The sequence below is a fragment of the Hesperophylax consimilis genome, chromosome 6, assembly GCF_061612785.1.
Source record: "Hesperophylax consimilis isolate HC1 chromosome 6, BYU_Hcon_1.0, whole genome shotgun sequence".
Lineage (NCBI taxonomy): Eukaryota > Metazoa > Arthropoda > Insecta > Trichoptera > Limnephilidae > Hesperophylax > Hesperophylax consimilis.
In genome coordinates, this window is record NC_142841.1 from 25,819,081 (window position 1) to 25,841,321 (window position 22,241).

Genomic DNA, 22,241 nt, shown 5'->3' on the forward strand with positions numbered 1-22,241 from the left:
ACTATTCAACCGGCGTTTTATACGAATAACAAATTAAAAAAATATATTCTTAATAATAAAGATATTGATAGTCAAACAAAAAAATCAGGTGTTTATAAACTCAACTGTAATGATTGTAATTCCTTTTAAATAGGAAAAACTAATAGAAACTTTGAGATCAGAATTAAAGAACATCTTAGGGCTTTAAAGGGAAACTGTGAATCAGAATTTGCGGATCATTTATTAAATAACGACCATACTTTCGATATTAATTCAGGTTTTAAAATACTACATTCTGGTTACAAGGTATCTCAAATCAATAATTTTGAAATCTTAGAAATAAGAAAACACGTGAATATGAAAGCAGATATTATTAATAAACAAAAAAAATTTATAAACCCCATTTTAAATATTTTCCCAATTACCCGGTCTTTCCCGTCTAATGACATTTTAATTCCTACTTTGAATAACCCTCCCCCACCCTAACCCCTCCCCGCTCCTTCTACCTCTTCTTTCTAGACCTAATTTTAATTATAACTTTAGTATACTTGTGCTCCTGATGAAGTGAACTTGGTTCATGAAACATGTTGAGATTTTGTATCGAAATAAAGTGATGTAAACAAAGTTATCTGTGTTTTAATAAAAAAATTATTTAATAAATTACCAGAAGAAATTAGAAGCATTAATGATAAAAACAAATATTGAACTATATAAAAAAAAATATTTTAAGGAAATCGTTAACAAAAAAACTGATTCCCCTAGATTCACTTGAAAATTTCACAAATTATCCTACTATACTCTATTTATCCTCCATAATATATATTTTTTCTTCCTTCCAAATACAATAATTTGTATGGATTTTAATTTTGTAATATTTTTCACTTTGTAACCTAGTTATATTATTTTTTCGCAAATGTACACTCCTCTTCCATCCACAAGCAAATGCTTTTAATGGAAGTGTAGTATAAATTAAAACAGTATGACTTGTAAACATTGTATATATATTGTAAAAAACACAAATAATAAACAAATACAATACAAATACAATTTAAGTGCGCAGTGGACCATTTTTCTATGTTATACCGACTTTTTATTAGGAGCTTAATACGCGACCGAGGTGAACAGCCAATGTCAGCCGTCTCCGTAAAATTCACCAAAAGGCACACTTGGAGCGCACGGGCACACTTCAGTTGGGTTGTTTCATACAATTTGAACAATTCATCAAATTTCAACGTTCATTTCAGGTTCTGTGAATGTCCTATTCAAGTTCGATTATTATATCATTATAGGCCAGTTACTTGACATAACTGAAATAATAACACAACTCGAAAAGAACTTTCACTTGAAAATTAACTTTGAAATTTAAAGAATTGTTCAAATTCTCTGAAACAACCCGTCCTTAGCTTGTACCCAATGACGTTACAATATATCTAGACTTGTTATTGTTTCAAAAAATTAAGAAAAAATGTGGCGAGTAAGAAACGTTGCTCGTGTATGACAAAAATAAACATTCAAGAAATATATGTGTACGAACGAAATAAACGATAGGACCGAGCGGCATTTTCGTATTCAAAAGGGCGCCTGACGGATTTTGAGATGTCAAGTGATTAAGTCAGTGCCGTGCTATAATAGAGCAACGACAGTTTACAAATGGCGGTGACTTTTGTTGATACTCATTAATTGACGTACTTTTTGCTTGCCACTTTGAGATTTCTACAGCGCGTCTAAATATCATATTGTAACATCATTGCTTGTACTTAATAAATGCTGTTGATTTTGTTTCACTGGTCACACCCCTCTCGTTTGCCGTACAGAAGATTAATTTCGGGGATGAGTTTTTTTGCGATGATCCTGTTGGTTTCCCCGCTGATCTTATTGCGCTTTTCGTCCTGGTGATATACCTTGATTCCGGGAGCGTGAGTCACGAAGGCGTTGTTCAGTATAAGAAAATCGTAGTCCTCGATACAGAATATGTAGCCCTAGAAAGATTACAAACTCTGTTTATTCGATAAACCCGGGAATAAACTAAGAATATCGTCCTATAAATATGGAAAAAAATGAAACTGTCTAATTTTGTATAGTGGTAAATAAAAAAGTTATGAAAAAAGGATACCTTGCATTATGTCATTCTCGAATCGAATGTGAAATTATAGGTTGGGGATTTGCTACATCAAAATACATACATAACCTGAATAAAATTAAAAACGGAATCATAAAGACCACATTGAAAGTACCCATAAGAACGCTTTCGATTGAAATTTTCAATAGTTTTGACATTCCAAATGTACAACAAATATATTTCAAAAATATACTATTGAAACTTCTAAAATTCATAATGCTGTACTAGACCGCGTATCCAACATACTATATCGAATAAAATGACATAAAACCATTCTAAGTTATAAAACCACATTCGGACAAAGAAACTACTAATATAATATAGTACAAATCAAGAATGTAAATCTGGATGAAAGGGGACAGTGAAAAAAAAAATTAAAAACACTGAAAATGACATGGACGACAACAAATAAAATAGAATTAAATAACTTTAGTCTGCTTCAGAACAGGACACCCTAGCAAGGAGGACTAAGAAATGCCACTACTATACTTAAATTGACCATATATTTTGTATGTGCAATGTTTTATATAGTCGCTAAAATAAAATATAAAATTTAGATTTAAAAAAAGAAATACCTGGAACACTTTGTTTTGTTTGCCCTCCCAGGTGAGACGTTCCTCGTAGGATGGGAGAAGGTCACGAGCCCCGATGTGAATGGCCTCCCAGCTCTTGTAGAGTCCGATATTCTTGCCCACTCCTAGCACCTGGAGCCCTAAAAAGTTATTATTTTATTTGTGGTCCATATCTGCTCAATATATTATGGTTGGTTGGTGGTTAGATTGTTTGGTTGTTATGTTTTACTTACGCTCCTCCTGTGGCCTTCGCAGCCACTCGTCAGCCAGCGGTATGGTGTGACACAGAGCGGCGAAGCGCTCGTGGAAAGGCGCCGCCTTCTTCTGTTGCAATAAACTCACTAGGGCACTCTTATTGAGGGGAATCTAAAATACATACTTTCAAATTGACAATAAACAGTGATACTCTTACCTTACCTTATAAATAAATAATTGAATTTTTAGATTAATTTTTTCATACATACTTGCCAATGATTATCGGGGTACATAATTAAATAAAAACTATTCAAAAAAGAAACATCGCTGGAGACGAAAATGACAACTACATTTTTTACGTCAAAATAAACTCTAGTCTGATGAGTATGTCTAGTCATATTCTGTACCTACATAAGATGCTTAATCACTGTATTCGTAGTTTAGAAGTGAGTGAAGGTAGTGAGCCACTGGGTGGTTTTATTTTGGTTGGTGCAAAGCAATTATGAAATTATTTCAATTAAAATGACAGACATCTAAATGAATACCCTCCACGGAAAGCTAAATAATGTAAATTCGTTATAATTAACCTGTTGATCCTTTTCAACTTCAAATTCCGGCATCGAGAAGACGAACGGCACCTTCCTGTGGAGCTCTGGCGGATCTGCCGCTATCAGTTGCAGGAGGTCCGGTACTAGGCCCGGATTGGGTACCAGTTCTATGTCCAGCGGGAACACGAGGTGCGTCAGGGCCGCGTCACGTGCGATGTTCCGCGCCGTGTTCACCGGGTACTCGAGGCCCAACCTCTCCTTGTACAGCACCGTGCGGTTTATCTCTTTCTCTATTTCTCCGGAATAACAGTCGAACTCTTCCATCGGAATACTAGAAGTATTTAGTATCTGGAAATTTTCAAATTCAATTAATAATCCCATTAAAGTGTACTAAAACGTGATAAATTTTTATGCATTGTAGTAAGTTTATTGATTTGTCACGGTGGCGTATAAGTTATGTTGTATGCACACGCGAACATAAAACTTGCGACTTGCCAAGCAGTCAAGAGTCATATCTAACACAGCGCCAGGCGCCGTTTGACTATAATCAGGAAAAAAATAATAATTTGAAACTCATGTGCCAGTACAGTTTTGATCAACAATTGGTCAAAATATCTTTTGAAAACGTCGATTTCATTTGAGCAGTCAAAAAATTGAAACTAAAACATCGTTTAGTCCTGATTTAATTCCCACTTTGTTATGAAGGGATGTTCCGAACCATATCTAAGCTACTAATACATATATTTAATCTTACGATTAAACATTGAATTTTTCCTAGACTGTGGAAGCTGTCGAAGTCAAAAAGTCACACCTTTACACAGATATGGTAACAAGATGTGTCTAGCAACCAACAACCATTTTTAGTTTTCCATCAGCCACGGAAAACAAAAAACAATCTGGCTCTGCTACAAGGTTTCCTGTTTGCACAAACATTTAGTTCAATGTTTTGTGGTAATTTTATCGCAGCTTAACAATTACATCGACCGTTTTTGACGACATTAAACAAATCATTGAACAGTTAATTAAATTCAATGATCATTAACCCTGTGATAGATGAATATCTATATTATTCTTTACATACTCGTGCATAGTATGGCTCGATTTCAGTCATTTCTTTGACAGATCAATGAAAGCTGAGAATGCATAAAGTAACCAAGCCAATGGCGTTACAGCCCATATGTAACTAACGTGCAAGGTTCTCAGAATATATGTATTTTGGGCAACGTGAACTCTATTTTTTTGAAACGAATAAATTTTAATTAAACATACGTTCAATTAAGGTGGATTTTCTGGTTTATAAAAAATACATATTTTAAAATATGGTATTATTGGCTGGGGAGGAACTTATAACAATATATTAAATCCACTTAAAATAGTTCAAAGATTGATAATTAAAGTAATATTGAAAAAACCATCCAAATTTTCTACTGAGATTCTCTTTTCAATATTCAATGTACCCACAATAGACAATATATATAAAAAAAAACATTCAATTCTACAAATTTATAAAGAAATACAGTTAAATAACTTACAATTCAATTCATCAGTAAGATATCAAAAAACTATCAAAATCCCAAAACTTAATACAAAGCACACACAAAATACCTATCTCTATCTAGGTATAACATATTTTAACATCCTTCCATTATATCTAAAAAATATTGAAGATATTCAGGAATTTAAAATTAAATTAAAAAATTACCTAAAACTACTATAAAAGTCCATATATTACTCTTATTATTATTTCCTTCAAATCTTGAAACTGTATTATTGATAAATCTTGCCTATTTCTAACTTATCCCTTTGGTTTTGCAAATATATTATTTACTTACTTACATGATTCCATATAATTGAGCTAGGATTCACTCACCAAACACAAGAGCCTCGTCTCTTTATGGTGAGGAAAAGCTATTATTATTTACCTTGATAACACTGTATAATATGAATAATTGTATATTTATTGTAAAAAACATACAAATATTAAATAAATAAAAAATAAAAAAATAATTGATGTTGCTAAAAAAATGTTTCTGTACCGAATAAAAACATATTTTTAAGAATTTCATTTCATGTCCAAAGGTATCAATTATCGTGATCGCTTTTGGGTATTATGCCATGTTGCGCTTTATCTTCCTCTAGAAAACGTTTCAGACAGTGTTACAGTGTCCATTTTAAGAGCAGATGCATTACAAAATGGAAGATCATTTCGTAGCTCGTCGTCAAAATTTGTACCAAGTCCGTTCACTGAGCGGTCAGCAGGAAACAGGTAGGTGCGTGGATTGTATATTGAGTATGAGTGATTGGCAGTCACAGGCACAGGCTGTACGGCCGTATGGCACTGTGCATTGCAAGCGTGTAAAATATTTTTATTTAAATGTACTCTTAGCACCACTAACCTGCAAGGGAATGTGATCATGATGAAAAAATATGTGGAAAGACACCCATTTTTTTATGAGAGGATCGCAGTAACGAAGCTGTTCTATGGTAGCCAGAGTTGGGAGAAAATCGTCGCCGGGAGCGTGAATCGCCAGGCTGACGGGAGCTAACCAACTGCAACAAATTAATACACTTATCAGATTATAGCACCGAGTTCAGTCCTGGCCAAGAGTAGGGATCTGGATCAGCCAACTGATCTAGGAGGAGATAACCATAAATGAATTAGAAGTCAGACCTCGCGACGGTGGCTCGTACGTGGTGTATAAATGTGTAGTCCCCCTGAGTAGTGAGCGTGATGGTCTGGTGGCAGCGGAGGGGACCGTGCTCCGCGGGCACCCAGTTCAGCAACACCCAGTAGGGCCCCTGCTGTGCCACACGGCTCACCTGGGTCCTGTCCCCACACTGCAGCAGCTGACTTAGCCTCTCGTCCTGACCGGTTCTGTACTCGGTATCGGGCACATCACTCCGTGTAATCGTATCGACCTGTCCGGCTCTGTTTCCGTTATCAGGTACACCAGTCCATGTACTTGTATAGTTCTGCTTGGCTCTGTTCCCGGTACCGAGTATAATACTCCATGAACTCGTATTTTCCTGACCGGCTCTGTTCCCGGTACCGGGTACACCACTCCCCATAATAGTACTTTCCTCTACCATTAATGCATCTTCTTGGCTGGCTGAAAACGAGCTTTGTTGGATGTTGAGGAATTCTGTCTCGGTTTTATAATCCTGCTCATTATTATCAATGTTGTCATCTGTACTAGGCACACGAAATTCGGCTACTTCCTCCATATATTGTTCAATCGGTTCATTTGATGAATAGTGTATTATAATAACAAGAGTTGCCACTAAACAAAATCCAAAAAATATAATATATTTAAATTTTTCGATTCTTATTGGCATTTTGTTTAACTTAATCATATATATTATAACAGGAAAAATATTTTGTGAGAAAAAGTTACTTCGTTATAAACATAAACTAATAAATTAATTAGTAAGAAAAAGTGTTTCGCTCCCGAATTTTAGTGTTCGGCTTCACTGCGGTGTTCGGAACTAACCAAAGGAATGAATTCATTTTCCTCGTATCAATATAATATGTCATTTATTTTTTATTGATAATTAAAAAAAATATATTAAGTTGTTTGACAATTCGTGAGTCATTAAATTTATTTATAGCTAGAAGGGGTAATAAAATAGCAAAAAAATTTCTACCAAAATACCAAAGACACGATGGAGCGGTAGAAAGCTAAATATAATTATTGTTTAGTAAGTCCCCATTTATCTTTTTGGATACATAATATCATTTTGAGTTGGAAGTGTTAAAAACAACTAGCAATACCAGAAATATTGTCTAAAAAAAAATTTGTCAGAGTTCGAAATTTTCCTACATATCACACCACTGCTATATATGTAGGAAACTTCTGTTAATAATCCTGCATTTTAGATTTCGGATACATTCAGAAATATTCTAATTATTTGGATTTTATTGCTAAACGGAAATATTTCGACTCTCTTTCGACTCTACTGTCGAGGCGTGAAGGGTAAAAGTTCGACGAAGGAAGTAACATAAAGTGGCTAATACCTCCTCTGAAATCCCGGAACCATACACATGATTAAAACTAAAACCCGGGATTAAGAAAACACGAATTGGACTTTAAGTACTTAGGTATAATTACAAATTATTGATTTGCTTTATTCTGGAAAACAAAACATTAGTATAAAACATTCGTTTTTACTTACTTTTAAATGCTGGTAGTTTTTCCCACACACCACGATAGTGTTTTGCATATTTACCTTGTTTACTCATTTTTCATAGAAACGAAAAACTAATTAAAGTAAACTATACAAAACAACCATAAAACACAATAATCGTGCAGGGGAAGTTGTGCAAAGCGAAAGTGACAATGGCTAAGACAAATAGACGAATTCAGGGCTCAGGGTATTACCCGAAACGAACGAATCATAAACAAATTATTTGGTTATTTTGTTAAGTAAATAAATTAAAACGTATTTTTTTATCCTAGCAATCTAGCTCTCTAAAAACTCACGGACCGCCTCTGGAAGACCCAGTAGCCAACAAACTACAATATTTTATTTTTAATTAAATAAAAACAAAACGCTTGGTGTACACAACTTTTATCAAAATTATCAACGTGTTTCAAAATTTATTTTTTATTTTTTAAGCTTTACTAATTTTTCTTTATTTTAAATCTTAAATGAGCTGCACGATGCACGGAAGAGCGTATTAGTTTAATAAACACATAATAAAAAAATATTTGAGTTGTAATTGTTTTCTTACCTTAAAAATATCGATAGCCTTTCTTCAGGACAAATGCACTCTCTCAATTTTGTATTTTGATGCGTTAAGCTCTCTGAAATTCGTTCCAGTTCTTTCTAATTCTAAAATAATTAAAGAACTTTAGTTAATCACTTCTCAACTCACCAATTAGCACTTGTAAAGTTCCTACAGAAAATCTTTCACCCAAAATTTTCTATACATTTTTTTCCTTCTTTTTAATAAGTACCACATCATCATCGTCCATTGCGCACGATCGTCTACTGAAGAATGAGTAAATAAAATGTTTTGGTTGAATTGACAATTATTTGTTTTCGTAGAGTATGATCCGATTTTAAAACGGATCCGTTTTTAAAACGGAGGTGTGAACAGGGCCGTAGAGTATCCGTTTTTAAAAGGGGACCCGCCTCCAATTTGAAAACGGAAGTGGGAACGGGCCCTGAGGGTTACTAATTTGTTTTCAAATAAAGTTAATGCTGCTATGAATTACGATTCTTCAATTGAATACAAGAATGATCCTATATTTTCAATAGGGACAATGTCTGTTGTCTGTGAACATTGCTCTGCTCTGAAATGGAAGGATGAATCTGAAGGTAAGTGTTGCTTACAGGGAAAATAAATTTAGAGGAAATTCTCCCTAAATCTAAAAAAATCATGCGCAACATACGCCGATATAGCAACGCGTTTCCAATTTCCTCTTTTAAGAGCACCAAAGATAATAGTACATATGTTATAATATCTTTGAATAGTCCGCAGGTTGTTGAGCGGGGTTTTATGCCTACATTTAAAATTCGGGGGCAAGTTTATCATTTAGCAGGGAGCTTGCTTCTATATCATCCTCATAAATTTCGGAAAATCAATTTTATCTCAGAGCCAGAAACACAAGCACAACGCGGAGTAACAGTGTCGCACGACCAATTGATAGTGGTTTTGTGAGATCTCTACAAATTATGTTATATTCCCATGACAGCTTATAGTATCCTTTGATACTATTTGGGGGAGAAGACGGATACTCTATTAAAGTTTCTCAAGTTCACTTGATTAGTGGAGCACCTATACGTTAAACGGTTTCATGCATTAACTACTATTGCTATCTTATAATGACAAGACATAACAATGTTAACCCTTTACGAACCAATACTTGGTCGATCAATATGCAAAAATTGAATCAGAGCGATTAGCTTACATCCGTAACTACCAAAATAAATTGAGAGCATGAAATTACATTTATTCTCAGGATGCTTTACGGTCGAATAAACACAACAGTGACATTGGACAATTGGTTATACTACCTTCAACGTTCACGGGTTCAGGCCGCAATGACTTACGCCAGACATCACCGTAAATCTGATCTTATAACTGGAACATGTATTCCAAACTGGACAGAAATAAAGAAAAATATCAACATCAATTTAACTCCACAAGACAGATACGATACAGTGAATAGAGTATTCCATTTAAAGGTACAGAAACTCCTATACCTCATAAACAAGGCTCATACGAGTAAATAAATTCGAACTCAAAACCAACTGAGAGTCTCATTTTCTACATATTAAAACGGCTTTTTTTCAGAGTTGTTGCTCAAAGTTGGGAATGGGCATCTCCACAATACAATAGGAGAATTAATCTCAACAGTGAAAACACTAGCATTTTCGTTAATGACCTTCTAGAATTGGTCGACAATATTTATCCCGAAATTAATGACATAAGTTGTAAAACCAAGGTTCTCATTGGTTCAAGGAGAGAGCAATTCTGTCACCTACTAACAAACAAGTAGAGAAGGTAAGTAACTTGATGCTCTCAAAGATTAATGCACTGACGCAAGCATGCTACTCTGTAGACACATCTTGAAGAAACTGTTCATTTTCCTACAGAACTTCTCAATTCCTTGCAGCTCTCTGGATTTCCCCACATAAATTGGTGTTGAAAGTAAGGTGTCATATTATTTTATTACGGAACATTAATCCAACCAAATTGTGCAATTGTACAGGTTTGCAGGTAAAATCTTTAAAAACAATTATATTACAGTGTGACCGAATGTGGAACTGGAGAAATGGTTTTGATTCCCATGATTCCTGTAATACTTACGGATTTACCGTTTCAATTTAAACGAATGTAATTTCTAGTAAAACTGTATTTTTCAATGACCATTAACAAGTCACAAGGCTCAAACATTCAATGTTGCAGGTTTAGATTTTCAGCGTTGAGTGTTTTTCACATGGACAACTATATGAAGTCCTTTCGCGTGTAACTTATAAGCACAATCTGTGTGTGCTGTCTAATGAAAGAACATCTGTAGACACTGTACATAAAGACATTTTGTAGTTACTGGCAGAAAAGTTTGATTTAAGATAAAAATGGATGTTTACAGCTAATATAATCTAAAAAAGCTGTGCAAAAAATCTATATTTCCAATTAAATGTTAATAAAAAATAGAACACATTACGTAAAGTAGAGCGTCGAGCAAACCCTCGTTATAAAAATCTACTGGAGAAAACAAAATTTATTCATGCACTACTTTTTTGCGAGTATTAAATATATAAAACTGTTAGAAAGTCCTAACGTCGAATTTAGAAGTTTAATTTACTGCAATACAAGTGGCGTCAAGCGACACAAAATGCATTTGAAATAATTTATTTATAATGCGTTGGTTATATCATACAAATTATTATAATAAAACTAATGTTCGGAATAAAAGGGAAAAATCACAGGAATATTAAATTTGCAGTTTAACTTATGCATTTATGATGTAGAATCGAGGTTATTTATTAGTGCCTTGTACATATTGCCTTTGAAAACATTCTATTTTTCAAATTGGAAGTCTAAATTTGCAAACTATACAAAGTAATCTATAGCAAGTTTTTATAAATACATAATTGTATTTTATACAAAGAGTCACACATGGTGGTAGATACGGTGGTAGATACACAACATCGCATTGGCGAAAGTCGTGAATGACCACCATTCGGAATCAAAGCGTTGCTTGAAATGGTTTTAGCCCTGTTTGGTGATCATATGTGAATAGCCAGGTACTTCCCCGCCTTCTCTCCCCCATTTCCTTCCCATCTCTACACCGAAATAGCCCAAAATCTTTTCATTTATTTGTAATACACTATAATTATACAGAAATAAGCCAAATTTCAACATGGATAAAGTATCAACTCCACACAAGAGGCCCCTAGGAAAACAAATTCCTAAGGGCGTCATAGAGGCCGTTCAAGTATTATGTAAGCACTATAGGGGGGCAGGGGGGTCTTTGCTTTGCTTATTTTTGATGACATGGGGGGGTGGGGGGGTTGAGATAGTGATTACGTCAACACTGCTCAGCAGTAGTTATTTTTTTTTACACATTGGCAACCCACACATTGTCTATGTTTGAAAACCGAATACATATTCGGGGATTCCCACAAATAAGTAATACGTTTAGGTACTCGCTTAAAAAACAGGTTACATTAACAGAAAAATGCATATAGGTACCAATTTTTACGTAAGCATGGGAGGGGGGGGGGGGGGGGGGGTAAGACCTTTGCTTACTTTGGTGACAAGGGGGAAGAGGGGGTAAATAATTGTAATAAATCTGCTTACGTAATACTTGAACGGCCCCATAATGTCATATTTGAAGATGCTGTGCGGAGGGTCTTTTCGAGAAGATGAGGTTGTGAAAATGAGTCTCTTCAGAACCGTTATTTGTAGACTTATTGTAGGAGGGAGGAAACACGAAAATCTTTTCACAGCCAAACTGTTTAATTTAAGAACGAGTCGTATAAACGACCCGTTCTTGTGAGACAAACAATTTCAACCAAACCAATAGTATGAACTAAAGTCAAGAGTTTTTTCAGGTATTTTGGGCTCCAGACCAGAGATGGCTACAGTTTTTGAAAGTACGTAATGGTGATTTATTCAAAGTATGCAGTGATATTTATAAAACAACATAACAAGTGCATGGAAAGATAAGCCAACAATTATATTTAATAGCTGACGTGCACCCGGCGTTGCTCAGGGTTATGAAATTTTGAGGATGTAAATTCTACTGTACCTGAAAACTTGGTGTAGTTAAGGCGAAGCTTATTGCCAAATCACTATTTTGATTAATCTTTATAACGAATTGGTGTACATTATGAATACCAAAAAATATGCTTTAGGTAAATTGAAGGTTTTCCTATCGTTTCGCTTGAGTAGAATGAAAATAAAAAAAATAAATTACTCAATAAAAAATATAAATGAAAACTACAAAAATTTTTTTTTCAATAGATGAGTATTTCTCAAAAAAAGTGTACATTTTGGAAAAATAAAGTGTGCCTAGAAACAGTTAAAAAATTACACGTTTTTTTAATTAATCATACAAAAAAAATATGCACCATTTTGTAGAATAAATATTAGGCTTTAAAATATCGAAGAATAAACATTACAATCGTATTAATTCGCAAATATTTTAATTTTTTTTTAAATTTCGATTTTTACCTTCCATACAAAATAAAATTGCCACCCTACCCACCTCATTTGTTTATACTTCATAAAATGCGATAATAACGTTATAATATATGATTTTTTGTAAGTTTTAGGGTCTTAATTAAATGTAGTTTATGTACAAAGTAATTTTCTATGGGTTTTCATAATAAATTAATAATTTATCCACAAAAAAACAAAGTGAGACATATTCATTTACTTTTTAGTAACTACTCTTTAGTTACGTTTTATTAGTACTTCCACCGTAATTTTTCAACCCATTCGTAAAATTTAACATGGGCAACACTAGCCTCTTTCTGATAGGTTATTGGTCTGACTTCTCCGCCATAACATTAATTGTTAAAATCAGTAACAACGTGTTTCTTTAGTGGGACCACTATTTCGTAACAGGAAATATTATAGCCTTTTTTCGCAAAACGGTAAGTCTTTTTCTACTCATCTTTTTATAATATGTGCGGTACGAAAATTGCTAAGCTTAAATATTAACACTTTTAAATTTTATCAAACCATTGACTTTTTATAACCCCATTTTGTCTAATTCTTATTACAATTTCGAAACGTTTGTTATGAATTTCGTAACGTAACGAAAAAGTTCAATGTAAAGCTGAGTGTACACAGTTACAACGTGATTAAGATAAGTAAGTATATTGTAAGTGTGTCTAGCATTTTTATGAAAGTCTTATGTAAGTTTGGTAATAATGTAATATATTATGGACAATGCGCAAATATACACATGTATTTAGATATAATAGGAAAAAAATAAAATAATTATACCATAGAGCAGATCTGTTGATGGCGCTGGAAAGTAAGTACATAGGTTGTAATACATAGGATGTGCTTGAAATTCCTGATGGTCAATGGCAGAGCAGGTGTCGTCGGACTTGTATGTTTTATTATCGCGATTATATTGCATTATACATAATGACAAGTACTTGAAGATCAAGCTGAGCCGTCCAATACTGGTTTTATTTTAAATAAGCTTGAGGCACTCATACACACTATCCGTTCTACAGGCGCTCTATACAATATTTATAAGTGCCTTAAGTTTTTTATAAAAGCTTATTTAAATATAAATTTATTTTTATTTACTCTGATAAAACCATAACTACAGCATAACTACAGCATAAATTTTTTTAGGAATGCCCCCAAAAACCAATGCCGAAAGGCAAAAAGCTTACAGAGAAAGACTGAAAAAGGAAAAGCCAAATAAATATGAGGAAATCCGAATTAAGTATTTAACAAAAGTTAAAGAAAATATCAAAAAGAAAAAAGAAATTCTTACAGAAAAAGAAAAAGAAGAGCTATGAGAAAAGTGGAGACAAGCCAATGATAAAAGAGCTGAAAGAAAGAAAAAGGCTAATCCTACGACACAAGACAATAATACATTTGAAGGTAGAAAAAATAATAAAAAAATCCTAAAGGAAAGACTACAAAAGCTGACTGAAGAAAATACTCGATTAAAAAGTCGAAATAAGAATTTAAGACAGTGCTGTAATCGGATGAAAAGGCAAGTGAACATTCTGAAAATATTATTGCATAAACAAACTAAGACTAATAATGATGCTATTCCCATTGAAACTACTGAAACTCCACGGTGTGACGATATACCATTAACGAAATCAAATAGTTTTTTAGAAGAAACTTTACCAAATGTGTCCACGCCAGAAAAGATGAGGAAGGAATTTATAAAACGCTAATGGATAGTGATTCAAACTAAATACTTGTATGTTATTAAATTTTTAATGGATTAAACAGTGCCTGTTCTTTAATTTCTTAAGATTTGTTGAATATTGTGTTAGGTACTTCAATTTGGGAGCTGATAATTTGATAAAAAAACATTTATTTATACTCCCTTGTTTTTTTTAAACCCCTTACAACGGGTATAACAAAATACAAGTATTTGGGTCGTGAGTTTATGTATGTTTGTAGTATGTACAATAAATAAAAAAGTAAAGGATAATTACTTACATTTAAAAAAGACGAAAACTAATTAAATTTAATAAATAATAAAAAAAGTAAAATAAAATTTGCCATTGTGTAAACAAGCCTTATGTTTACTATTTAGTTACGTCTTATGACTATTTGGTAACACTATTTCGTAACTACATTTTCGTTACGTACATTAATTTTGAGAAATACTCAGAAATATATGAACGCATAACGGAAACAACTTTTAAAAATACGGTATTTTAGATAAGATTATCTGTGACAGTTTCATTTGATTAACTTTTTTGCTTTCTTATAAAATTATTTACAAAATAAATAAAAACCAGTTTTGTGCTTGAAATCGAACGTTTATAGACTCAATATATATACAAAATACAATATAAGGTATAGGTACCAAGAATATAGACATGTTTGGCTTGTAGCTTCCTCTTAATGTGGAAATACATAATATTATTATTAAGAATTGAAAAATTATTTGTTTCACTTGCACGCTATGTATACTACCATTCACTTCCACGTCATACATTATCCTCGTGATTTTCGGTCATCACATCGCCTAATTTTACCATAGATTTGCTTTACTTGATCGGGCCATGTTTTCCACAGGCGTTCCCCAAATGTTTCTACCCATCACTACCTTACAACATTACAACACAACTGTAAGGGAACCAACAAGAGTGGATCACAAAATTAATAAATCAATCCCCTCGCAAACCTGCATTGACCACATAATGACAAAAACAAATAAAAAATATTCCACAATCATACATCAATCCACTATCACTGATCACTACACTTTAATTTTTAACATCCATGCAAAGGAAAATCGACCATCGACTCAAAATTTAACGGGGAATAGACATGTTATAGACTACAACGAACTAAAAAATTCACTAAAAACTGAAACCTGGGAATTAATATATAAAGCTGAAGACCTTGAAGATGCTTGGAAATTATTTATTAAACTATTGCAATTAAAAATACATAACCACACCTCAATAAAAACTTACACATATTCACACAATAAAATTATCAAAAAAGCATGGATCACACCTGGCCTACTAAAATGTATAAGAAAAAGAGACAAGCTCCATCAGCAAGTAAAAAACTATCCATACGACCTTTCCTTAAAACTATTTTACAAAAATTATAGAAACATCTGCTCCAATCTTACTAAATCGGCCAAACAAAATTACTACAGATCTAAAATTCATCAATCCAATAATAATCCAAAACTTCTCTGGCAAATAATTAAAGAAATCACCTACACAAATCAAAACAAAGCAAACCCATTGGAAGAAATCAACACAGAGAACGGCACACTCTCGCTCAACAAAAACGTACATCAACTAATTAACTACACAAACAACTTTTTTGCAAACATAGGCTCGAACTTAGCGAATAAAATAACCAAACCCCAACACTATAACCCAAAAATAAACAAACACCCAAATCCACAAAGGTTTAAATTTGCTCTAAAACAAATCACTAAACAAGAACTAATACTAATATTTTCTAAATTCAAACCAACATCTTCATCTGGTAGTGATGAAATCACAATGAAAACATTAAAATTTATACAAGATGAAATTACCGAACCGATACTCTTTCTAATAAACAAATCTATTACGGAAAGCAGATTTCCATCACAACTCAAAATAGGGACTATTACACCAATCTTTAAATCAGGAAATCGTACAGATATCAATAACTACAGACCAATCACAATCCTGAACACATTATCTAAAATCTTAGAAATAACAGTTAAAACTCAACTCATCGATTACCTAGAATCAAATAAACTATTATCACCAAAACAATTTGGTTTCAGAAAAAATCTAGGAACATCCAACGCCATAGCTTTAGTAATTGAATATATTAAAAATTCTCTAGATTCACATAAAAAATGCATTGGAGTATTTCTCGACCTTTCTAAAGCCTTCGACACAATAAATCACCAACATCTTTTTGAAAAACTAGTTAACATAGGGATCACTGATAATGAACTGATATTCTTTAAAAGCTACATGGGAAATAGAAAGCAAACTGTGAAACTTAACAACATAACCAGTGAGTGTATTGATGTCAAATGCGGGGTGCCTCAAGGAAGTATTCTGGGTCCGATTCTGTTCCTAATATACATTAATGATCTATGCCACATAGAATGTGACGGAGAAATCATAAGTTTTGCGGATGATACTGTTCTCCTTATAAATGGGAATAATTGGACAGAAACATTTAAGAAAGCAGAAGACACACTAAACAGGATTAAAAAATGGCTAGACTACTATTCACTTACACTAAATGCTAATAAAACCAAATTCATCACTTTCAAAATAAAAAATACAAAAAACTCTGAAGAAAACCATAACTTGAAAATTCATAGCCCGCATCACTTAAATGAGCATTGTAATTGTCCCTCATTAGAAAATGTTGACCATATAACGTATCTAGGTCTAAAAATAGATGGGAATTTAAAATGGACCAATCACATTAGCTATTTAGATAATAAAATTAAAAAACTTAGTTATTTTTTCAAAACTATCAGGAATGTGCTCATTAAAAAAGACTTAATCAAAATCTACATGGCTCTCTGCCAATCACTGTTAGAATACGGTATTATAGGATGGGGCAGTGCAAATAAAAACATACTAAATCCACTTATTAAATCTCAAAAAGCCATAATGAAAATTATACTGAAAGTTCCTGTAAGAACTAGCACTAACGAAATCTTCACCAATCTTAACATCATGTCTATTAAACAACTATATTCTAAAACTATACTCATTTACATTCATAAACACAAAACACAAGAAATAACAACAAACACGTACAATAGAAACACTAGATCTCATGATCAAAAACTTATCCAACAAATAATTACAAATACAACTTTTGGGCAAAAAAGCTTCTTATATCACAGTATTAAACTCTACAACAAAATACCACTCACACTCAAAAACCTCAACACTTTAACATTTAAATCTGAAATAAAAAGCTGGATACTTAACATAGGAAGATCTGAAATAGAAAATTTACTGAAATCAAACACAGACTAAAACAGAATCAACTGAACTATACCAAAAAACAGTACCTTACTTATTTTAAAATTACTTAAAAAATATATATATACTACATTATACTTTGTTGTAATATTAATTTCTTATAATTAAATTATAATATGTAAATGACATCCTCAGCACGGGAGATCCCAGTGAGGATATCATTATATCTATGTGTTAATAAGAAAAGAAGACAATAAATCATTATTATTATTATATTATTATTATTATATTGTCACTGTTTTAAAAGGTCCCAAAAGTTAAAAATACCAGAAAATGTGAAGAATTTCGACCTTACCGAAATATGAACAGATACTTGAAGTGATAATAAAAGAACAAATATTGCAATACTTAGATGAACACAATATTTTAAACCAAGAACAATCGGGATTCAGATGTAATAATTCTTGTGAAACAGCGTTAAATGTAATTGTTGAAGAGTGGAAAGAAGGAATGAATAATAATAAATTTATCTTAGCAATATTCTTGGATTTTCAAAAGGCATTCGAAACTATAGATCGAGAAATATTGATAAGAAAGCTTAAAGAAATTGGGTTCTCAACTGTAGCCACTAAATTAATAAAAGAGTATTTGAAAGACCGAATACAGCTAACAAAAATTAATAATCAATTTTTAAAACCAATGGAAAATAAATTAGGAGTACCACAGGGATCAGTCCTTGGACCTCTACTATTCATACTCTATATTAATGACATAGTGAAAATATTTTCAAAATGCAATGTACGACTATTTGCCGATGATACACTAATATATTATATAATTGGAGAAAACTATGAAGAACTAATAAATATTTTAAATAATGAACTAGATAATGTATCAAGATGGCTAAAAATAAATAAGCTTAAATTAAATACAAAAAAAAACAAAATGTATGGTAATTGGTTATAAGAAGATATTCAGTGAAAGCAAAATAAAAATTGATGGTGAAATTATTGAAAATGTTACCGATATAAAATACTTAGGAGTTATAATAGATTCCAAACTCAACTTTAACAAACATGCTGAATATACCCAAAAGAAAATTGGAAAAAAGATATTTGTTTTGGGAAGAATTCGCCAAAAACTGTCCGCAAAAACTGCAATCACCATTTATAACTCCATTATTGCTCCACATTTTAATTACTGCTCAACTATCCTTTTTCTGTGTAACGACCGAGAACAAAATAAATTTCAAATTCTCCAAAATAGGGCAATGAGAGCAATACTCAGACGAAATAGATATTCAAAAGTAAATAAAATGTTAAACGAACTAAATTGGCTAACGGTGAAACAGATGTTGACCTTGAACACAATGATATTTGTACACAAAATAGTAAACAACCTGCTACCCAAATATTTTTCAAATAAAATTGTATACAACAAGGACATACACAAACATAAAACTAGGACGTGCAATGAAATCAGGCTACCAAAAAAGGACAAGGCGAATACACAGAACAGTATATTCTATAAAGGGATGAAATACTATAACGCGCTGCCGGAAAACCTAAAGACTGCCCCAATTGAAAAATTCAAGATGTTGTGTAAAAGCCATATAAAGCAAGAAAAAACATAGAATATTAATATGTAAAAATTAATTAGTCATTTGTAAACTTTAATGTACAAATTACTAAAATAAAATTAATAAAAAAAAATTTTAAAAAAAAAACAAAAAAAAAACATTATATCGACTTTGATTAAAACCCGTACGTCATTCCAATGCGAAGATTATGCGTCAAGTCTTCCTCAGGCGTCTCCTACTTTTTATACCATTCACTACTCTTTACCACATTGTTATCTACTGTTAAAAAATAACATTATATTGTCTTTAATTCGAATCCGTGTATCATTTCAGTGCAGAGATAATAAATTACAATATCTTCCTCGGGCGTCTATTCACTTTCACTACTGATTGCCACATTTTTACGGAACAAAATTTTATGTCTTAAATTTGACTAGTATGTATAAATATAAGTGCGAGGTAATTAACTTAGATTAACCAAAAAAATAATATTATACAGGTACCTAGTGAAAAGTGAAAGCGATCGTTCTTTTCCGACTCCAACTGGACTTCGATCTACGTCAGGAGCTTGAAAGTGCCTGAATTATCCAATCTTCTGAAATATATTTTCTACAAACCTTACGGGCAGGGCCGTATTTGTACTTTTCACAAGTATAGGCCACTTCTTTTGCGCCGCCCCCTACCCCCTCCTTGGAAATTGCCACCGATAATATATATCATAAAAAAAAAAAAAAAACAAAAAAACAAAAAAACAAAAAAAAAACATAATCACTCACTTTTAGGCTGCCATTAGGTGACACAAAATTTTCAAAATAAATATTCAAATGTAGAAAGTAGGTATTCAAAAATAAAATAACAAACGAATTAGTACAATTTAATTTAGTTAGTAAATTTTAATAACAAGAATTACAATTTTTTTCGGGTTTTTTTATTGACAAAATCACCTATAATATCTTCATGGCTTATAGTATTCATTAAGTCTGCATCAATGCTCAGAAGAGCCAAAGAGTTAAGTTTTTCTTGCGACAGTGAAGAACTTTGGTAATTTTTCACACGCTTTAAACAGGAAAAACTCCTTTCTCCAGAACAATTTGTGGCCGGGGTGCAAAGTGCGATGCGGAGAGCTATATCCAAGTTTCGATAAACATTACACAGAGATTGTTTCCTCAAAAACTTTAAAAGATTCAGTAATGATGTCGATTCAGGTTTCTCTGCCGTCTTATAGAGGAAATGTGACTACAAAAGTGTACACATTCCTGAACTAAATCGTCTTCGAAATCATTACAGTAATATTGCACAAGAGACTGAGCTTTTTCTGAGACTCTTTGTGTTGGAAGTTCACTCATTCTTATTAAAAATGAAATTTTTTCTTTAAAGATTATATATGCACCACGTCTTCTTTCTAATTCAGCTCTCAGTCTGTCCAGAATTACCAAAAAGGTGTTGACTCTGAAAGAGTCTCTGGAGGTTGTTTCAATTTCCTCATTTGACGCTTCGTCTATGAAGGTTTTTCTCTTAGGGTTCCTCTTACTCTTAATGTCGCCCTGATATTGCTTAAGTGCGCTCATTTCAATTGCCCTTTTTTCGAAAAAATCACAGTTTTCTCGCTCTGCTATTGTAAATTCGAGAAGAGATCCATAAAGATCAGATACCGTCAGTACATTAACAGATGAGTTCTGAATCTGAGCACTCACTTTATTTAATCTGTCCAAAATAGCATTCCAAAATACGATCATAAATGCCGTTTCCAGTTTTTCCAATTTAAGGCGAATTCCCTTTGCTTCAATTCGTGGGATGGGTTTCTGTGTAGCGTCATTTTCAATCATTTTTAAAACCTTAAGTACTTCATCCCAGGAATCTCTTACACTTTGACAGGCATCTGCTCTTGCTGACCAACGTGTTAGGTTTACTCTCTTCAGCGTCTTTTGTTTTCCTATTTCACTAGCCAATTTTTTCCAACGATCGGTTGACTTCACACAGAAAGTATATACCTATTCCAGCAACATGAAGAAGTGACAGGCTTCTGTACAAGACTCAGCGGCCGAGGTTCCCACCAAATTTAATGAATAAGCTGCACAAGGGACGAACATGGCAAGTGGTGCTTGTTCTTGAATTTTGGTTTGTAAACCATTATAAATTACTGATATGTTCGAGGCATGACTGACCCCGGCAGTCTTCTAGATTTATGTTCAACTTTTCTAGCTCTAAAGTAATGGCATCAAACATATCTTGAGCCGTGTGTCCTACAGAAGGTAAGAATTTAATAAATCTCTCACATGGCTCTCCATTATTTAAAACATATCTAATCACAAGTGTCAGTTGATCTACGTGTGCTGCATCCGGTGTAGAGTCTACAATTAAAGACAAGTATTTCGCTTCTTTTATCTCATCACTAATGCATTTCAGTACTCTCTCAGCCATTAAGCAAATGAACTCGTCGCAGACAGTTTTTGATAGGTATTGATATTTTTGATAATCGCATACACGGCTTACCAAAGCGAGCGAGTGCCGCCCACTGAACTCTGCCGCCCCTAGGCCGCGGCCTATAAGGCCTATTGACAAATCCAGGACCGCTTACGGGGGTGACATATTACGCTATAAGTTCAAAGCGTTTTATATAACTGGGTATTGCTCGCTATACAATCCCATACAGACCTGACACACCTAAAAAGATGATGTGTTATAGTTATAAGTGTGTTCGTTGCGACGACATACGCTATGATCTGCTAGCCAGGCTAAATTTGAATATTATGCGACCCCCTCTCCTACCCACGGCAGGAGAAGGGGTCAAAACAATTGACGGAGCGCCGTAATTACGCGGCTGTCATCTGTCAGAGTGACAGAACCATAAATGAACCTACATGGACAGAACCGATACAAAGAAATGATATTCTGTACTCTGCGGCAGTTCCAGAATTGATGTGATTCCCTCTCCTGAGGAAGATTAAAGCGTAGTGTGTCACCCCAAGATATAATACGTATATGCCACGCCCAAATTATGTCCGCATAATATAGTGTATTGTGTCGAAGGGTTTAATGTTGGCTCATATTTTAATAATTTAATTTCGTTGGCTATTTTGAAATGCCTAATGGAAATTTTA

At 33.2% G+C, this 22,241-nt stretch overlaps 1 protein-coding gene across 1 annotated transcript; it reads right to left on the minus strand.

The window, feature by feature from the left end:
* Nucleotides 1–1,041: 1,041 nt before the first annotated feature.
* Nucleotides 1,042–6,638, minus strand: LOC149423128 (beta-1,4-glucuronyltransferase 1-like). Its single transcript, XM_089633052.1, has 6 exons — nt 6,085–6,638; nt 5,810–5,963; nt 3,453–3,761; nt 2,904–3,036; nt 2,674–2,810; nt 1,042–1,958 (listed from the first exon to the last, which is right to left on the minus strand). The coding sequence occupies exons 1-6, from the start codon at nt 6,636–6,638 to the stop codon at nt 1,761–1,763; spliced, it is 1,485 nt and encodes a 494-aa protein (XP_089489178.1). The 3' UTR covers nt 1,042–1,760.
* Between the last annotated feature and the right edge of the window lie 15,603 nt (nt 6,639–22,241).